Source organism: Martes martes, assembly GCF_963455335.1.
Source record: "Martes martes genome assembly, chromosome: 16".
Taxonomy (NCBI): Eukaryota; Metazoa; Chordata; class Mammalia; order Carnivora; family Mustelidae; genus Martes; species Martes martes.
In genome coordinates, this window is record NC_137904.1 from 31,098,737 (window position 1) to 31,115,683 (window position 16,947).

Genomic DNA, 16,947 nt, shown 5'->3' on the forward strand with positions numbered 1-16,947 from the left:
TTCATGCCCAATGCAGAGTCCATGGTGGAGCTCAGTCTCACAACCTTTGACATCATGACCTGAGCCAAAATCAAGAGTCAAATGCTTAACAGACTGAGCCACTAATGAGCCTCTGAAATTGGGATGTCTCAAAATCAGTAGTGTAATTTACTTAGCATTTTTTATGTTTTAGTGGTACATAAAATTATGTCTTACAATTACTGGTGTTTAGATATGGTGAAACATGCTTCAGGTCAAAATAGCAACTCCTTCCTAAGTGAGGTAAATATTCTCCTCTGACTGGCTTTACTCTTTTCCACTTTAACTATTTTTCAATAAGACTAAGGAGAGAAAGAAAAGGAGAAACAGAAAGAAAAACAATGATGTTTCAGGTATACTAGGTGTAGATTATTGCCAAGAAAGGAGCTTCAAGAAATTAGAAGATCTCTGTATTTAAAGACCAATATTCTTTGGAAATATAATCATAGAATGTCAAAATAAAACGACCTCAGGAGTCATCTAGTTCCAGTTTTCTCAATGTGGGACTTTGCTAAGGTTTTATTTATTTATTCACGGTGTTGGGGGGCAGGGGGAGAGAGAGTGCGTATGCAGGAGGAGCAGGAGGCTGAGGGGGAAGCAGGCTTCCCGCTGAGCAAGGAGCCAGATGTGGGATTTGATCCCAAGATCATGACCTGAGCTGAAGGCAGATGCTTAACTGAGCCAGGCAAGTGTCCCAACATGGTACTCCTTTTATAGTTATCCTCAGTAGTGTCCTATTTTATATCGTTAAGATTCCTTCTATTGTTTTCTCCTTTGAGATCTTTTGGACTCTTCTTTTACACTGGCTGTCTGCTTTGGCTATGCAAATCATATCTTCATTAATTTCATGAATAAAATATTGAATAGAATTAGGTCCAGCCAAGATTCTATAGCACAAGATTGGAGACAACCCTCCAGGTTGATACAGCTCCATTAATCAAGCCTTTTTGGATGATTGTTCAATTGATTATTAATCATCCCAACTACTAAAACACTTCCCTGCTTTGGGATAAAGTTCATTTTCCCTGAGGTTGCGCTCAAAATTAAGAGCTTTTCATGGTCTGACTTCTTAATTCTGGGTTGGACTCCTGCATTATCTGTATCTCATAAGCACCTGTTTTAGTCTGTTGGAACTGCTTGTTTCCCAAATCCTTCATGGTATTCATGGGCTCTCTCCCCGCCCCCTCAACTGGTTCCTTCCGTCTGAAATTCCTTTATTCTCTTTATATAATTCCTATGTATCCTTTAAGTCTCACTTTGTATTTCCAAATCTTTTCTTGACAAACCACCTATCTCTTCATTAAAGTATCCCTTATCGATGTTCCCAAGACACCCTTTGCCCTTCCATCATAGTACTTCACATGTTGCACTGTATTGTTTGAACTTGTCTCTCCAAAAAACACAAAACACATACCAACCAAACAAAAAACAAGAACAAAAACCCCTCATCCCTCCTACCAGAATATAAGTACTTGGAGGGCAGGAACTATATTTTATTTCTTTTGCCTTTGGCACGGTATGGTACTGGATACTGGTTTGGATTAATAATTTCAGTGTAATGATACCATGAAACCTTATTAAATAACCTAAATATGCATCTCTGTATTGTTTGCTAATGCTGTCAAAATAAAATGTAGAGATTGATTTCAACTATTCTACTCTTTCTTGTATATGCACTGCATTATTATATTACAGTAGAAGGCCTATGGTAATAATTATATATATACAAGTATGTTTGTCAGTAGACTAGAACTAATGGTCAAAGAGTTATATCTCATAACTAGTGTACAGCAGATAGTCTATTAAACAGAGTGCTGAAACTATGCTGGTTTCTAATGATCTTTTTCTTCAACTAAATTTGTCTGTAGTTTCTAACTTTTTAAAACTAAAAAACGGGGAAGTTCTATGTTTCCACTCCTCTGGCATCTTCCAGTTTTCTACAGAATTTCTGAAATCATTATCTACAAATTCTTTTAGTACCAAGGATGTAACTTTCTTGAACCTGGCACCTTTAAGTCCTTTTTGTCAGTTAACTATCTCAGATTTTAATTTCATCATAGTCAAGTTATTTTACATTTTAGAGCTTAAGGACCCTTCAAGCTGGTTTTTAGTTTCTCCCTTTAGAAGGAAGATAAAAAGTATTAAATACTTGATTCTTTGCATTTTTTCCGTCCTTGATCTTGCTAAAAGCATATTTTTTTTATTTTTCTTAGGATTTTATTCATTTGAGAGGGAGAGTGAGAGTGAGAAGCAGGATCCCCACCGAGCATCTCTGTGGGACTTGATCCCAGGACCCCAAGATCATGACCTGACCTGAAGGCAGACTCAACCAAGTGAGCCACCCAGGCACCCCGAGAAGCATGTTTAAAAAGTCCTGTTACAGCCTTTAAGCATTTTTTTCCTCTGGCATGCCTTAATTATTCTGGATCTGAGCCTTCTACAAAACATAAAGGGTGTATTTGGAAAGTGGGAAAGCCTTAAGGCAAAAATAACCATAGGGCTTTCATATGCCTAAGAGACTGGGAGGAAAACATACGAAAGAAACCCATTTTGAGGTTTGTGAAAAGAAAGCAGGGTATAGATAAGACTTTTGGTATTGTTTGGTTTTAATTTTATTTATTTATTTGACACAGAGAGCGAGCGAGCGAGCACAAGTAGGCAGAGTAGCAGGGAGAGGGAGTAGCAGGCTCCACAGAGCAAGGAGCCCGATGTGGGGCTTGATCCTAGGACCCTGGGATCATGACCTGAGCCAAAGGCAGTCGCTTAACCAACTGAGCCACCCAGGCATCCCCAAGACTTCTGGTATTTAGATCAAGAAGCAGCCATAAAGGATTTTAAGCTACCATGAAAAAAAATCACAGGTAATATGAACTGTGAGACGTAGAATAACTTAGTAAGGTACAAGTTCCAACAACGTACACCTCCTTTTAAAGCCTTATTTTAAAACTTCTGCTGGCAGAAACTATTTCAAAATGAACACAACAATTTGGGGGTTCGTCCTTACTCAGCTTAAGTATGTACAAAAATATTTAAAATGGGTGCCTATACAAAGTATTTTTAATGGATTGTTCATATCTGAACCCCTATATTATGTTTCAAAACATTTATGTGATCAAATAGGACTGAACTAAGCTTTAAATATTTGAAAGTAACTTGTTTAGACTAGAAAACTGATACCAAACTGATCAGTCTAAAAGAAATATGTATGTACATACACAGTTTTCTTGTATATTAATCACTGATATAGTTAAAATCTCCTTTTAAATAAAATACTTCAGATAGAGAAATTAAAAGTCCATTAATTTCCACTTAGAATGAAAAAAAAATTATTAATTTTTACGTAAGTTTAAGATGGAAGTATTTTTAACAGAATGAGACACCACAATGAAGGCTTCATGAATAATTTATTCCATTTGAAGTTTTGTTTTTTGTTTTTTGTTTTTTTTAAAAAGTATAAACCTTTTCATTTCCTCAATCACAATTTGTACAACTCAGTGTTATGGCATTCGGCAGCAATAGTGTTTGTTCCTTATTCTTTTTTTTGTCACATAAAAAAAAAAAAAAAAACAATTGGACCATATTAAATGTCACTGCTAAACAACAACTTTAAAACACCCCTTCATAAAGTGACCAAGCTATTTTGAGAGAGTTGATGCTGACATGTCCAGTAATGACGTTACAATTTGTAGTTTAAACTCAGTAACTTTAAGGTCCACAAATCCAGTTTACTTTGAAAACTAAAGCTATTTTAAAACTTCATGAATACATCAACCTGAGGAGTATTTTAGGTCCCAAATCCAGTTTTTAATTCATACTCCACAAAAGAGAAAACATATGAAAATTTAAACCACAGTTCTTGGGCCCATTAAAACACCAAGAAAAACCGGAAGGTTAAGATTTCTAGCTCACTGGGGGGTGGGGGGTGCAAAAAAAAAGTATGTCAAAAACATTTTTCCTTAATTTAGACAAACTAAAATCTTAAGAGGAAACCCAGACCAAAACATTACTCATGCAACATTAAATGTATTAATAGACTGATATGTGATGCCATAGTGGATGAATAGCAAATTATATGATGCAACAGCATTTAAAAACTTCCTTTTAATGTATTCAATTTGAACATTTTAAATAATGCAACATAGTATTTTGATATTACAGTATTAACATAGTGCTTGATTAAAGATCTGCAAATCTTTGTAGTAACACATTAAGTTAAAAAATTACCTCAGAAGGTAAATATGAAGACGAAAAGAATATTTTAATACAGTAATCTGTGCCATACTGACAATTGAGTACGAATACAGCTGAGGATAGTTGACTAAGTAGTAAGAGCTTAATTTTAGTGGTTTAAGAAAAGTTTAGAAAGATTTAAAAATTACAGCTACTTTAAAATTTAAGGATTACATATAAGTACACTTGGTGGCCTTCTGGCCAAACAATAAGGTGTACAGAAATTTATTCATACAGTGTTAATTCACAGTCCTGATAACTGAATGGCTTGCATAAGAAAGTATGGCTAGATGTTTCTCACTGGCTGGAAGCAGACATTATATAACTAATCTTTTTAAATGCCAAAATACTGAACTTCCACCCTGCTTGGTAATGGATAACTGCACAAAAAACACATTAGCACTATAACAAAGAAGTCAAGGTGTTGGTGATCAACTGGTATAAAGTATGTATTATTTTGCTTTACCATTTAAACAAACAAAAAAACTACCCATACTTGTCTGTGACAGTACATTAGTAAGATCCATCATCCTGCATAAAAGGCTTAATTTTTTTCTGAAATAAGTCTCCTGACCTTTTCTAATGGCTATTTAATAATGTTCTATTTAAGTGTGAACTTGTATGTGAAGGGAAGAAAAAAAAATCTTATCAGTAAATCCTGTATATTTGGGAACTACTCCCTGATGCCCAGATAAAAAGGAATTGTATACTGGGTTTCTTCCTTATGGCTCCATATAAAAGAAACTGTCAGGGAATAATTTTTTAAAAATCTATTTTCAAACTGAGGTGTGGTTACTATAAGCTAGTGATACTAAACAACTGGGAATATAGCTTTTATTTTTAAAAGTCACTACTGAGCTAAATATATAAAAAAGGATACTTTTTATAGAAATTCCAAATAAACATTTTTTCCCTCAAATCTCAGACAAGTTAAGTACAGAACAAAACATGCCAACATAATCTGTAGTGTGCTAGCATAATTTAAAAATGAATGCAGAGATGTGATCTTTAAATTTTAATTTCAAAAATGCTGACCACTGGAATTGCATTGTAATTTTGAAGAAGTGATTGAAAACCTTTGTCACCAGTTGTGTTCTTTATAGAAAAAACAAGACTTGCTAATGTTTTAATATACACAATTTGAAGAAGTTATATTGTTCATAAGAAAGTGATATTTAAGCTAAGCATATAGTATTTACAAAACAAGTTTCAGTAAAAACAAAATAAAACATACCGAATTACAGTTTTGTAAATACAACTGATTTTGTCTTTGTGGAGAATTAGTGAATGTACAAATTCAGAATTTTGCTAGACTGCTTCCAAGAAAGATATAGACTTGGTGACTGTGAATTCAAGTCAGCAACACGGGGAGGAGGCTAACTTGGACTCTCTTGTGAGCAGCACTGTAGAAATAACGTTTTAACGGGGTAAAGCCTGCATAAAAGCATTTCTCTTGGCATGTGCAAACAAGAAGGGGGAAAGCTGTATTGAAGGAAGGGGTGAATTAAAGTCCCTAAAATTCAAGTCCCTTCTTTAGGGAGGTGAGAACCTCCTTGGCATATGCCCTGCCTTAATCTGAGCTGTGTTACAGTAAAGTACAGACTCTGGTGTTTGGGACTGCCATCTCCAAACCAAGAAAATTAAATAAATAAAAAAGGCAAAAGGAAACAGGTTAAGTTTAGAAAATGGTTCTTTAACTAGTGGAATAGAGTCTGAATACCAGAATTCACTGAGAATCTATTTACACCACAGTTTGATTGCACACACACACACACACACACACACATACACCCATACATATGCATACTCTCACACACATTCCCAATCTTTAATTTAAAAAAACAAAAAAAGTCAAACAATCAGAGTGACTGTTCTTAAAATAATTTGTAAAATGCCTAGAGCTGGGCTAAATTTCAACCTTATAGCAGATCCTGAAGATAATTTTCATAATTAATAATACTCCCATGCCTAGATGTGCCACTGTCAAAACTGAAAAAAAAAAAAAAACATTTAAGCATGTAACATTAAACACCAAAATTAGTTTAAGCATTCAGTAGCAAATGTTTTTCTTGTAAAACTAAGTTTCTTTCACTGGAAATGGCCTGAAATATTAGTCATAGCCCTAAACCATAGTACAAAATATAACTGAAGAATTCTCATTTTATTCTAAGTTAAACCACCCAACAATATCACTTGTATATTGCCATCATGTTATTCTGTAAAGGTGTGATATATAAAATGCTGTAAGACCTGGTACCTTTTTAATTTATAAACACAGTGAACTTCATTACTGTACATGTACTCTGCAACTACAGCTTAGCTGTAAATCCTCCACACACAATGGTATGGACATTATTCCCCCTCTATCCCCATTAAACTGTACATCGAGACAATACAAATTTACTGTCCGTCCCACCCACCCCCTTACAAAAAAATAATACTCTAAAAGCAACCCTACTGCAACTTTTTAATTAAGACGATTACATATATTTTAGACCAATTGCTTTAAAGCAAGAAGGCAGTATAAACCTTCTAGGAAAATTTTTATAAAAGAGGTTAAGAAATATAAGACAATTTATACATTTAAAAACTTACAATAAATAAGAGATGCAGGCATTTTTGAATACTAGATACTATAATCCAATACAAGAACATCTTGATGTTCTGAAGCCATATGTTGAAATACATTGTTCCTCATGTTTCCTCTCCATGCTTTTAATATTCATTTAACATGACTGGGTACTATGGCTCATTACTTTTCACAAATACTGTGACTGGAAAAAAAAAGGTTAATTTTGCTACGAAAATGTTATAATACGTTTTGTATGATCAGTCATCATCCTAAAGAGTTCAGTATAGTCAGTGAAAAATAGCAGGGTTATAGCCCCTCCCCCCAAGTCAAAACAATATTTGTTGAAGTAATAAGAATTAGACCCCATCACAGATGACTTTCACTGAGAAGATAACTGTAACTTAATCTTGCAGCGAAATATTTTCCTTGTTTTTTTCTTGTACAGTTCCACTGAATGAAGATCACAGCATATTCATGATAAAGTTATATAACTGATTCAGCACCACAAAATGAATTGGGAGACATGAGCGTCTGTCCTGGATTGCAGGGTCACAGGTTAGCCAGGAGAGTGCATTGTACTGTTCCAAAACAAACCTGAAAAGTATAAGTCATGTATTTATTTTCACTGTAGATTTTGGAAGCAGTTCCCAATTATGGCATCTAAGATTCAAAGCCACTTTAAAAAATGTTGGAAGGTATAGAATAAAGAGTTCTAGGGGAGATTAAAGATTAACTAATTTTCATAAAAAGTACTCTCAAAAGTAGATTGCACATGCTAGGAAGAAAAGCACTCATTCTGAATGATGTACTTCATCTAGAGATCCAAGGGTACACGACTGTAAATTATTGCCAAATATGAGAAAACTACATGAGAATCAACATTATATTCTTTCAAAGATGCAATGGAGAACCTTTAATGGTAAAAAAAAAAAGAGTTATACCTGAGGACATCTGAAGTCTGATTTGAGTCAAGTGGGTGGGAGTGTTTACTGTGAAGCAGCTCATCAGATTGCACTGAAGGCACGTGGAGGTGCAAAGAGGCCTAAAAAAAAACAGGAAATCAGTCAGCCAAATGGAAAAGTTGTCGGTTTTACCTTATTTTTCCAAGGTCTCGTCCTTGATGAAATACATTTTAGACCTATGTATTGAATGGGCACCACTATAAAGATGCTTGTTCTTCTTGCTTAACCAACTTATTACAGAATTAATTTTTAAGTGCATAACTTACATTCAATCTTACTTTATTTTCATAAGCTCTACTGCTTTTGAGACCACATAATAATCCTTAAAAAACTTATTTAAAAGGTATTTTAAAAGTCATCTATTTTCTGAGTGTAACATACCTAGATGTGTAAATGTTTAAAGAAGCCCTAAGCTGATAAACCTGAACAGTCTGTCTACAGGTTACTTAGAACTTTAGACTATACACATACATGAAGATCTAGCACTGAAAAATATATGAGGAGTAAGCATATGCAAATATACTGCTTACGAATCTATAATTTTAAACAAACCTACCTATGGTGGAATTGTGAGCACTCTAGTACAGTGCATAGAATGCCTTCTTTTGCCCATGCAATTTCATACTGGAGGCTTGGTGACAACTGTCACACCCATTTCGGTATGACAATGAAGAGTGGAAAAAAGGAATTTCAAATAAAGTGAATCATTTTTTGTTTATTGAGTCAATATATATAAAGTGTTTAAAAAAAAAACTATGAGAGATGGAGAAACTCTTCTAGCAGATCTGTATACTGTAAAAGGTATTATTTCATATTTAGGTGATTTCTCCTCTACAATTGTAATTATATATATTTATATATATATATTTATATTTTTGTGTTATATATTCAAGAATATAATTATATATACATATTTATATTCTTGTGTTATATATTCAAGAATATAACCAAAGATATATATATATATATTTTAACTGCCCATAAACTCTTGATTTATAAGTCATAAGAAGTCTCATATGGCAGATCACTACAAATTAGATGAATAGTCAGTACTAGAAATTACTATTTAATTTCTATGATAAAAAGATTTTTTAATCATCAAGGTAACAATCCATTATTTTTCCAAGTAAAGAAAAACACATCAGGTGATTTTATTGCCTATGGTATAGGAAATAAAATGGAATGTATGAAAACAAAAGGTGAACAAAATTACGGTAAATTATGCCTTACCTGGTAATTCAGACCAGAAGTCCTAATCTTGTTACACTGTATCTGAGGGTGAATGCCCACTTTACACTATCCTCTCTGCAAATAAATATTGAGTAGAAAAGAATCTGGATAGTCCCTTGGACTTTTTGTAAAGTGGTGTTTCCTAAAAAAATGTTCTGTGAAACACTAAGGTCATGAACTATGAATTGGTGTTACACAATTGCTTTTTTGTGTATTAAAGTAAGTTTGGGAAATAGTAAGTATACAATGTTATTTACTGCTGTTTTTTCAAAGACTTTAATGTGCATACATGTCTTATAACAACAAAAGGGGGGCAGAAAGCATGTGCAACATTTCCCAAAGGACCAAAGAACCCTTTGTTTTCTAGAAACACCAAGGACTACTATTTTGCAGAAACACTCTTGGGAATATGTTCTTGTAATAAGATCTGTATAGACTACTGTACATATATTGGAAGGGGAAGAAAAGTCATATATGATCAAACTGGCTGACACTCCCTAAATATATTATTGCATCAATAGTCAATTCAGATCAAGAGCTGTTGTATTCTTTATGAATGTGCTACAGAAGTTCAATGCTTAGGCTCAAATGTCACTGACTCAATGGTATGTGGGCCAGGGGTATCAAGATAGCAACAGGCTTAAGAGAGGGCAAGCCTATTGGTTCAGGTACCCACTAAAATACAATCCCCCAAAACTAAAGCATAGTATCCAACTTTTACCCTAAGAGTAAAAATCAACTGGCAAGAAGTGAGATTAGCATGACTTGTGGAATAAAAGTCAACTTCTGGTGCAGGTATGTAAGAAAAAGTGAATCAGATCTGAATTTCCTATTTTGGAATAGTAGTAAGCTACAGAAGTAACAAATCCTGGATAGGGCTTTCACATCTCATTTCACCACTTTACAATGTATCTCAACCTCATTATGTCACTTGCTAATGAACTTGTTTTGATAAATAAGTCAGTATGGGTCTGAGAATCTTAGCACTTGGAAACCACTTAATAGTTTTAACATAGCAATTTACACAAAGCTAGAAAGAAATTTTAAGGAGATAGTAAATGGACCTAAATATCAAATATATTCTTAGAAAATTATGAATCCTTTAATCCCCAAAATACTGTGGCATAATAGCAGGAAGATGTAATTCAAAGAATAATAGTATAATCATGAAAGGACCCAGACTGTAGTTCTGGGTCTACTACCAATTTATGACTTTGGACAAATAAGTTTTTCTAAACTTTAATATGCTCACCTAGAAAATGAAAATGTTAGATTAAAAGTAATACAAGGTTCACCCAGCTCTAAACTTCATATGTGCAGTTGCAAATATTAAGAGCAAGGGTCCCAGAAATATAAAAAGATAAATGAAAAGTTCGAACTTAGTACAGCTGTTTCATAATTAGGTAACTTCTTTGTGATCTTGTCATATTTCACAATTCATTTAATAAGACCTTAGACACCTCTATATTTCTTTGGAACTAAGGCATCAATCAGCATTATTTAGGAAGTGGCATAGAAATGGAAATACCTTAAGAAAAAGGGGACACTGATATTGTGCTTGAGGACATGCTGACCAGAACCAGTCAGGTAATGGACCCGCTTTGGCAGTTGATACAAAGTAACCAAGGGCCAATGGTTGCTGAAGAATATTAGTTACTTCATCATGAGATTCTGTTGAAAGTAGCCGATCAGTACCCTGACCCTTAAAGAGAGAAAATTAAAAGTATGTTAGTTCATTTGATACACCTTGGTACTAGATATACAGAATGGTTTATGGCAATCAGTCTCACTATCTTATGATATCAACTTAAAAAAAATACTAAAGGATATTGAAAAAAATCAATTGCTATGTACTTAGAAGATCATAATTAGTAACAATATTAAAAGAATGAGTTTTAAGAGTTATATGAGGAAATAAATATACCAACTGTTTAGTAAGTTTGTATTATGATGCTGAGCCCATGTTCAGTATATGTGTGTTTAAACCTTTCCAGCCAACTGAAAATACAAAATGTTCAATGAAATTCCTAACTCACTTCCTAATTATTCCCTCAACTAATTCCTGATTACCACACCTCAATCCAATAGGTAAATTAAATTTAGCTTTGTTCATCTAACACTATAAAATGCAATTACTAGTATTTTGGAAAGCACTATGACAACAGGAAGGGATGACTATCAAGTGATGCTCATATCCTTTACATTAGTCCATGTATTTCTTGGCATTTACGTTAAGGAAATAAATAAAAAGAAGAAAATGATATGCAAGGAAATGTTCATTGCAACATTATCTGTAACAGAAAAAAATAAGATATTTAAATGTCCAACATTTTGGGAATGATATAACAATTACGGGAAAACGTTAAAAAGCTCATAATACTTAAATTTTATGTACTGAAAAGTTAAAATATAAATACATGTGAAAGGAAGGTAATCTGCTAAAAGTAAAAAACAATTTTATTAAAGTGGTGAGATTATGGGTGCTATTCTGTATACATATTTTTTTCAATAATCTCACCTTTTTCCCCAAGTTTTTGTGTTTTGTTTTTTAAATTTTTATGTCATCTCTACACCCAACGTGGGGCTCAAATTTAATACCCCCAAATCAAGAGTTGCATACTTTACCAGCTGACCCAACCAGGCACTACAATAATCTCACTTCTGTCCAGGTTTAAAAAAAAGGGGGAAGGAAAGGATCCAAGTAAAACTGGAGAAAGATCCTTATTTTATTTATTTTTTTTTTTTAAAGATTTTATTTATTTATTTATTTGACAGAGATCACAAGTAGGCAGAGAGGCAGGCAGAGAGAGAGAGGAGGAAGCAGGCTTCCCGCTGAGCAGAGAGCCCGACGCGGGACTCGATCCCAGGACCCCGGGATCATGACCTGAGCCGAAGGCAGCGGCCCAACCCACTGAGCCACCCAGGCGCCCCAAGATCCTTATTTTAAAAGGGCAGGTTCTAAACATGTGTGTTCTATAACAATCAAATAACCACTATATATAATTTCACTCAAATAAAGATGTTATTCAAATGAAGCCCCATTAGTTTTGAGTTCCAATAGAAGGACAAGGCAGCTTGCTTCCCAAATGTTGAAAATTAACATAGAGGAAAGTAGGAAGATGGTCAGTGTTTCTTCTGTTCTTAGGAGAAAATCAGTATTTCTTTTTTCTTTTTTAAAGATTTTATTTATTTATTTGACAGACAGAGATCACAAGTAGGCAGAGAGGCAGGCAGAGAGAGAAGGAGAAGGAGGCTCCCTGCTGAGCAGAGACCCTGATGCGGGGCTCAATCCCAGGGCTCTGAGATCATGACCTGAGCCGAAGGCAGAGGCTTAACCCACTGAGCCACCCAGGCGCCCCGAAAATCAGTATTTCTATTACATTCCTCCAAAAAAGCCCTGATATGAATGGTACCTCTTAGAGAATATACTAATTTGCAGATAATCTGATCCTCTACCTGATTAGAAGGTATGGTAAAGTGGCAGGAAAACTACAAAAGCAGTACTAAAGCTAAGTAGTCTAGAAAACAAAGTCAGGGACAGAAGAACCTTAAGAGACTCTCTTTATAATGCACAATTCAAAGTAATATCTGTAAGACAGAAGTGCAAGAATGTACTATTAATCTCACTTCTCACTAATTTCCAAGGAAAAAATACTGTTTGAGCTCATGTATCAATCCATTAATAAGTTAATGAATGACAGTTAGACTAACTAAACTTTTGTAACAGGGTTACCTTGCCAGCATCACCTCCATGGGGGTAATGAGATCCTGGAGAATGTACAGGAGACCCCGTTGGAGATGCAGGAAGAATATTAATGATATCAGGATCAAGATCATCTCCTGTGTCTAACAAATCAAAGATACCCATTCCATCTGCTCCATCTACATAGGAGAAAGAAAAATAAATCCTCCATTTTTCACATCTCGCGGTCATATAGGAGGGTTAAAATAAATTAATGAATTTTAACCAAAATGGGTTAATTTAATTAACATCTACTGAATGTCTACCATGTGCCAGGTATTGTTTTAAGAGCCATACAAACAATTATACATTATAAACAAACATGTGGTAGTGTGAATAATGCCCTCCCCCCCAAGATGTCCACATCCTAATCCCAGGAATGTGTGAATATGTTACCATAAAGAACTCTGCAGATGTGATCAAGCTAAGGATCTTGAGATGGGGAGATTATTCTGGATTATCCAGGTGGGTCCAATGTAATCACAGGGGTCCTAATAAGAGGGAGGCAGTAGGGTTAGAGTCAGTGATGGAGATGTGATGATGCTACACTGCTGCTGCTGAGGATGGAAGAAGGGTCCATGAGCAAGAGGTGCAGGTGGTCTCTAGAAGTTAGCAAAGGCAAAGAAACAGATTCTTCCTTAGCGCTTCCAGAAAGAACCAACCTTGCAGACACACTGACTTTAGCCCAGTTAAGACTGATTTTAAACTTTTGATCTCCAGAACTGTAACATAATAAACATGTGATGTTTAAAGCTACTAAACATGCATCAATTTGCTACAGCAGCAACATTAAATGAATACAAAACAAACGTAATATGCTAGAAATGAAAATGTACTTGAAGTGGGACTATGCACAATAGTCTAACTATTATGTAAAATATATTCAAGTTATTGTATAACACACTGAAAGAAGAAAATAAATATTCCTTGTGATTTTTTTTTTTTTTGAGATTTATTTATTTGAAAGAGAGAGTGGGGGGAGTAGCAGAGGGACAGAAACTCAAGCAGACTCCGTGCTGAGCACAGAGCCTGACATGGGGCTGGATCCCAGGACCCTGAGATCACGATCTGAGCTGAAATTAAGAGAGCGACGCTCAAATGACTGAGCCACCCAGGTGTCATGTACCATTTTCTAAGGTACCTCAGAACAACAATGGAATACCATTTATTTTCTCTTCTAATAAAATGTAATCTGTAAATTTATCTGTAAGAGTTATTCCCTACCATGGCAGTTTATATAAATATGGCAAATCAATTTAGAAAGGAATATAAAATGTGCTGCGAAGTCTATGGTCTATGCACAGGTAGCAAGCAGCACAGACAAAAACCTGTGCATTTTACAATCAACTGTTGCCTTTTAAAATAAGTAAATATTTATGAGATAATTCACAGCACTAGTTCCAATATCAATAAGGTAGAAGAATGGTTGTATTAGTTTCCTATTGTCTTTTTAACCAATTATCACAAAGTTTTGGACTCAAAACAACACACCTTCATTCTTTTACAGTTCTGGGGTTCAAAAGTCCAAAATCAGTTTTACTGGGCTGAAATCAAAGTACTGGTCATTAGGTCAAAATCAGGAACCAGGAGGCCTATGTTCTTCCTGGAGGCTCCAGGGGAAATCTGTTTTCTTCTCTTTTCCAGCATTTAGCACTACATTCCTTGCATTCCTTGGCTCATGGTCCCTTCCTCCATCTTCAAAGTCAGCAGCAAGCATCATTTCTCTGACTTTTCTTCCCTCCATTTCCATCACGTGACTTTCTCCTCTTTTGTGCATCATCAAATTTCCCTTTACTTCCCTTTATAAGGATACATGTGATTGCATGTAGTGCCCACCTGCATAACCCAGGATAACCTCTCCATCTCAAAATCTTTAACTTAATCACATATGCAAAGTCTTTTTTGGTCATCTAAGGTTAACATTCATAGGTTTCCGAAACATTTACCGGACAAGGATAGGATTGGGGAGGCACTCTTCAGCCTAAAATCAGCCACAAGCATCAAGACTTATTTCATATTTGCAAACCTTTAAAGAACAATTCACCTACCATTGTTGGGATTAAAAGCTAAGTCCAAATTTTCAGTGGTATAAGTAGCTGAAGCTACTTGCACAGAAGCAGAAGTAGGGAACACAAGTATATGAGTACATGATGTATCCTGTGGGGTACTTAGCTGAGATGTCTGCATGTTTAGAGTGGTGCTTCTTCCAAATACGGAACCAGTTGACACAGAATCTGAAAATAAAGAGAATTTATTTTTTCTTTCAATAAAAAAAGAATCAACTTTACATAATACTAGGAACACAAGCACATGAAGAATTAAATCTGACATAAACTAAGGATAGCTACCTGGCATAATAACAAAAGAGCCTTGGGGTTCCATTGCGACCAAACAAGCACTGAGAATGCTGGGAGAGTCTGCAGCAGATATACCACACATTCTACACATGTCTTTGAGCCTTTTACTTAGAGACTGCAAGTTTCGACGACTCAGCAAGCTGCTCCAATCTGTGGGTATCAACAGTAAAAAAAAAATATATCAAAAGTAACAGCATTGTTAAGCCCCTCTAAAACCCAAGTTAAAACACAGTCGTTTTAAAGTTAGTCAATTCCTCATAAAGGAGTACTCATCAAGCCAAAAATCTCTTCTTGCTGATGTTACTCAATATCCTTTATCCCCCAAATTTAATGTATCAACATCAATTAGTATCTGTTAAACAGGGGATGAGCTGAGTAATAAGCAGAAAGAGGAAAAATGGAAGACAATAAATAAGAACAGTAGTAATAACACTGGTATTAAAGTCAAAATATAGTAAAATGTCCTTTTAAAATTGGAATTAGGCCATTTGTGACCTAGACACATGTGATTCCTCTTTGAAAACAAAAAACTAGTTTTTATAACCTCTGCATTTTATTCAGTACATATATCTAGATGTAGTATGATGGTGTATTAAGTAACATAAAACAGAAGTTGAAATACTTGACAATCGAAGCACAACCTTACCTTTCAGTTCTCCATGACCAATCCTTCCTAAGCGGCCAATTACAACTCTCCACGGTAATGAACTCATTTGTACAAGTCCTAAGCACCACTCCCAAAGCTTCTGTAGACCAAACCTCCTAGCAGATCCTTTTTTCCGACGAGCCCTGTTGTAAGTAAATAGATAATTGAGTATTTTAAAATTCATATGAGAACATTTTAAAAGAGCTCAAATTTGGTGCAAAACTAGTCCCTTAATTTTAATGCTTGACACTTTTTATTTAAGTCCTAAGCAAGAATATACATAAAACCATAGGTTTTGCATGCTACTATGTGTTTTTCATAATACACACTAAAACAGATTCTTAACTTAAAAAGAAAAATTGTCCATGAACCACTGAAATTCATCAGAAACACAGTTCTACACCAGAGACTGGCAAACTTTTTCCCTAAAGGGCCAATACAGTAAACTTTCCAGGCCATCAAGATTCTGTTGTAAAAAAAATTCTGCTCTATAGCATGAAGGCAGATATACATAATACTTAAACAAATTTGTGTAGCCAGATTTGGCCCACAGGTTATGTTGTGCCAACCCTTGCTCTATACTTTAAATTAAAGAATATTAAACAAATACTATACTTCTCAGACCAAACAACACTGCTGTGTTTTCTGCATGCATGTCCTTTATTAGGCAAATACATGACCTAAGCACTCTGTGGCTTAACAATGGTAACTATGATTTACTGAGTACTTAATACGTAGCAAGCATTATGCCCAGTCAATTTACATGTAATACCTCATTTCAGCCTAACAAACCCTATGAAGCAGATAAAATTATTCAACCAGTTTTACAGAGAAGCAAGCTGAAGCTCAGCTAGCTAACCTGATTTTCTCAAGATCACATACCCAGTAAACAGAAGAGCTGGGATTTGAACCCATGTCATCACAACTCTGGAGTTGGACCTTTTAACCATTACCTCACTTCTACTTTCAGTAAAATGGCAATACTGTCTTTGTATTAGAAAGGTGATTTATTCGTTCTCTACTCTTTCTCACCCTTCATAGATAAGTGTAATATTTCCAAAATTCACTTAATGAGCATTTTAAAAAATCAAAATTGTTTCAAGGAAATAAGGTATGAAGTATTTCTCTAAGGTTTATCAGAGTTATTATTATGGTCAATAAATTTTATTTATTATAAATCTTTATAACCA

The 16,947-nt window shown here is 34.8% G+C and overlaps 1 protein-coding gene across 1 annotated transcript in view; it reads right to left on the reverse strand.

Annotated features, from left to right (window-relative positions):
* Positions 1-3,403: 3,403 nt before the first annotated feature.
* MED13 (mediator complex subunit 13) overlaps positions 3,404-16,947 on the reverse strand; it is a 106,106-nt gene continuing 92,562 nt past the window's right edge. The window contains exons 24-30 of the mRNA XM_080826037.1: positions 15,758-15,900; positions 15,103-15,261; positions 14,803-14,988; positions 12,746-12,894; positions 10,541-10,714; positions 7,762-7,862; positions 3,404-7,414 (exon numbers count right to left, since the gene is read on the reverse strand). Coding sequence (XP_080682163.1) covers positions 7,282-7,414; positions 7,762-7,862; positions 10,541-10,714; positions 12,746-12,894; positions 14,803-14,988; positions 15,103-15,261; positions 15,758-15,900 — 1,045 coding nt within the window. The 3' untranslated portion in view covers positions 3,404-7,281. The remainder of the gene's footprint in view (positions 7,415-7,761; positions 7,863-10,540; positions 10,715-12,745; positions 12,895-14,802; positions 14,989-15,102; positions 15,262-15,757; positions 15,901-16,947) is intronic.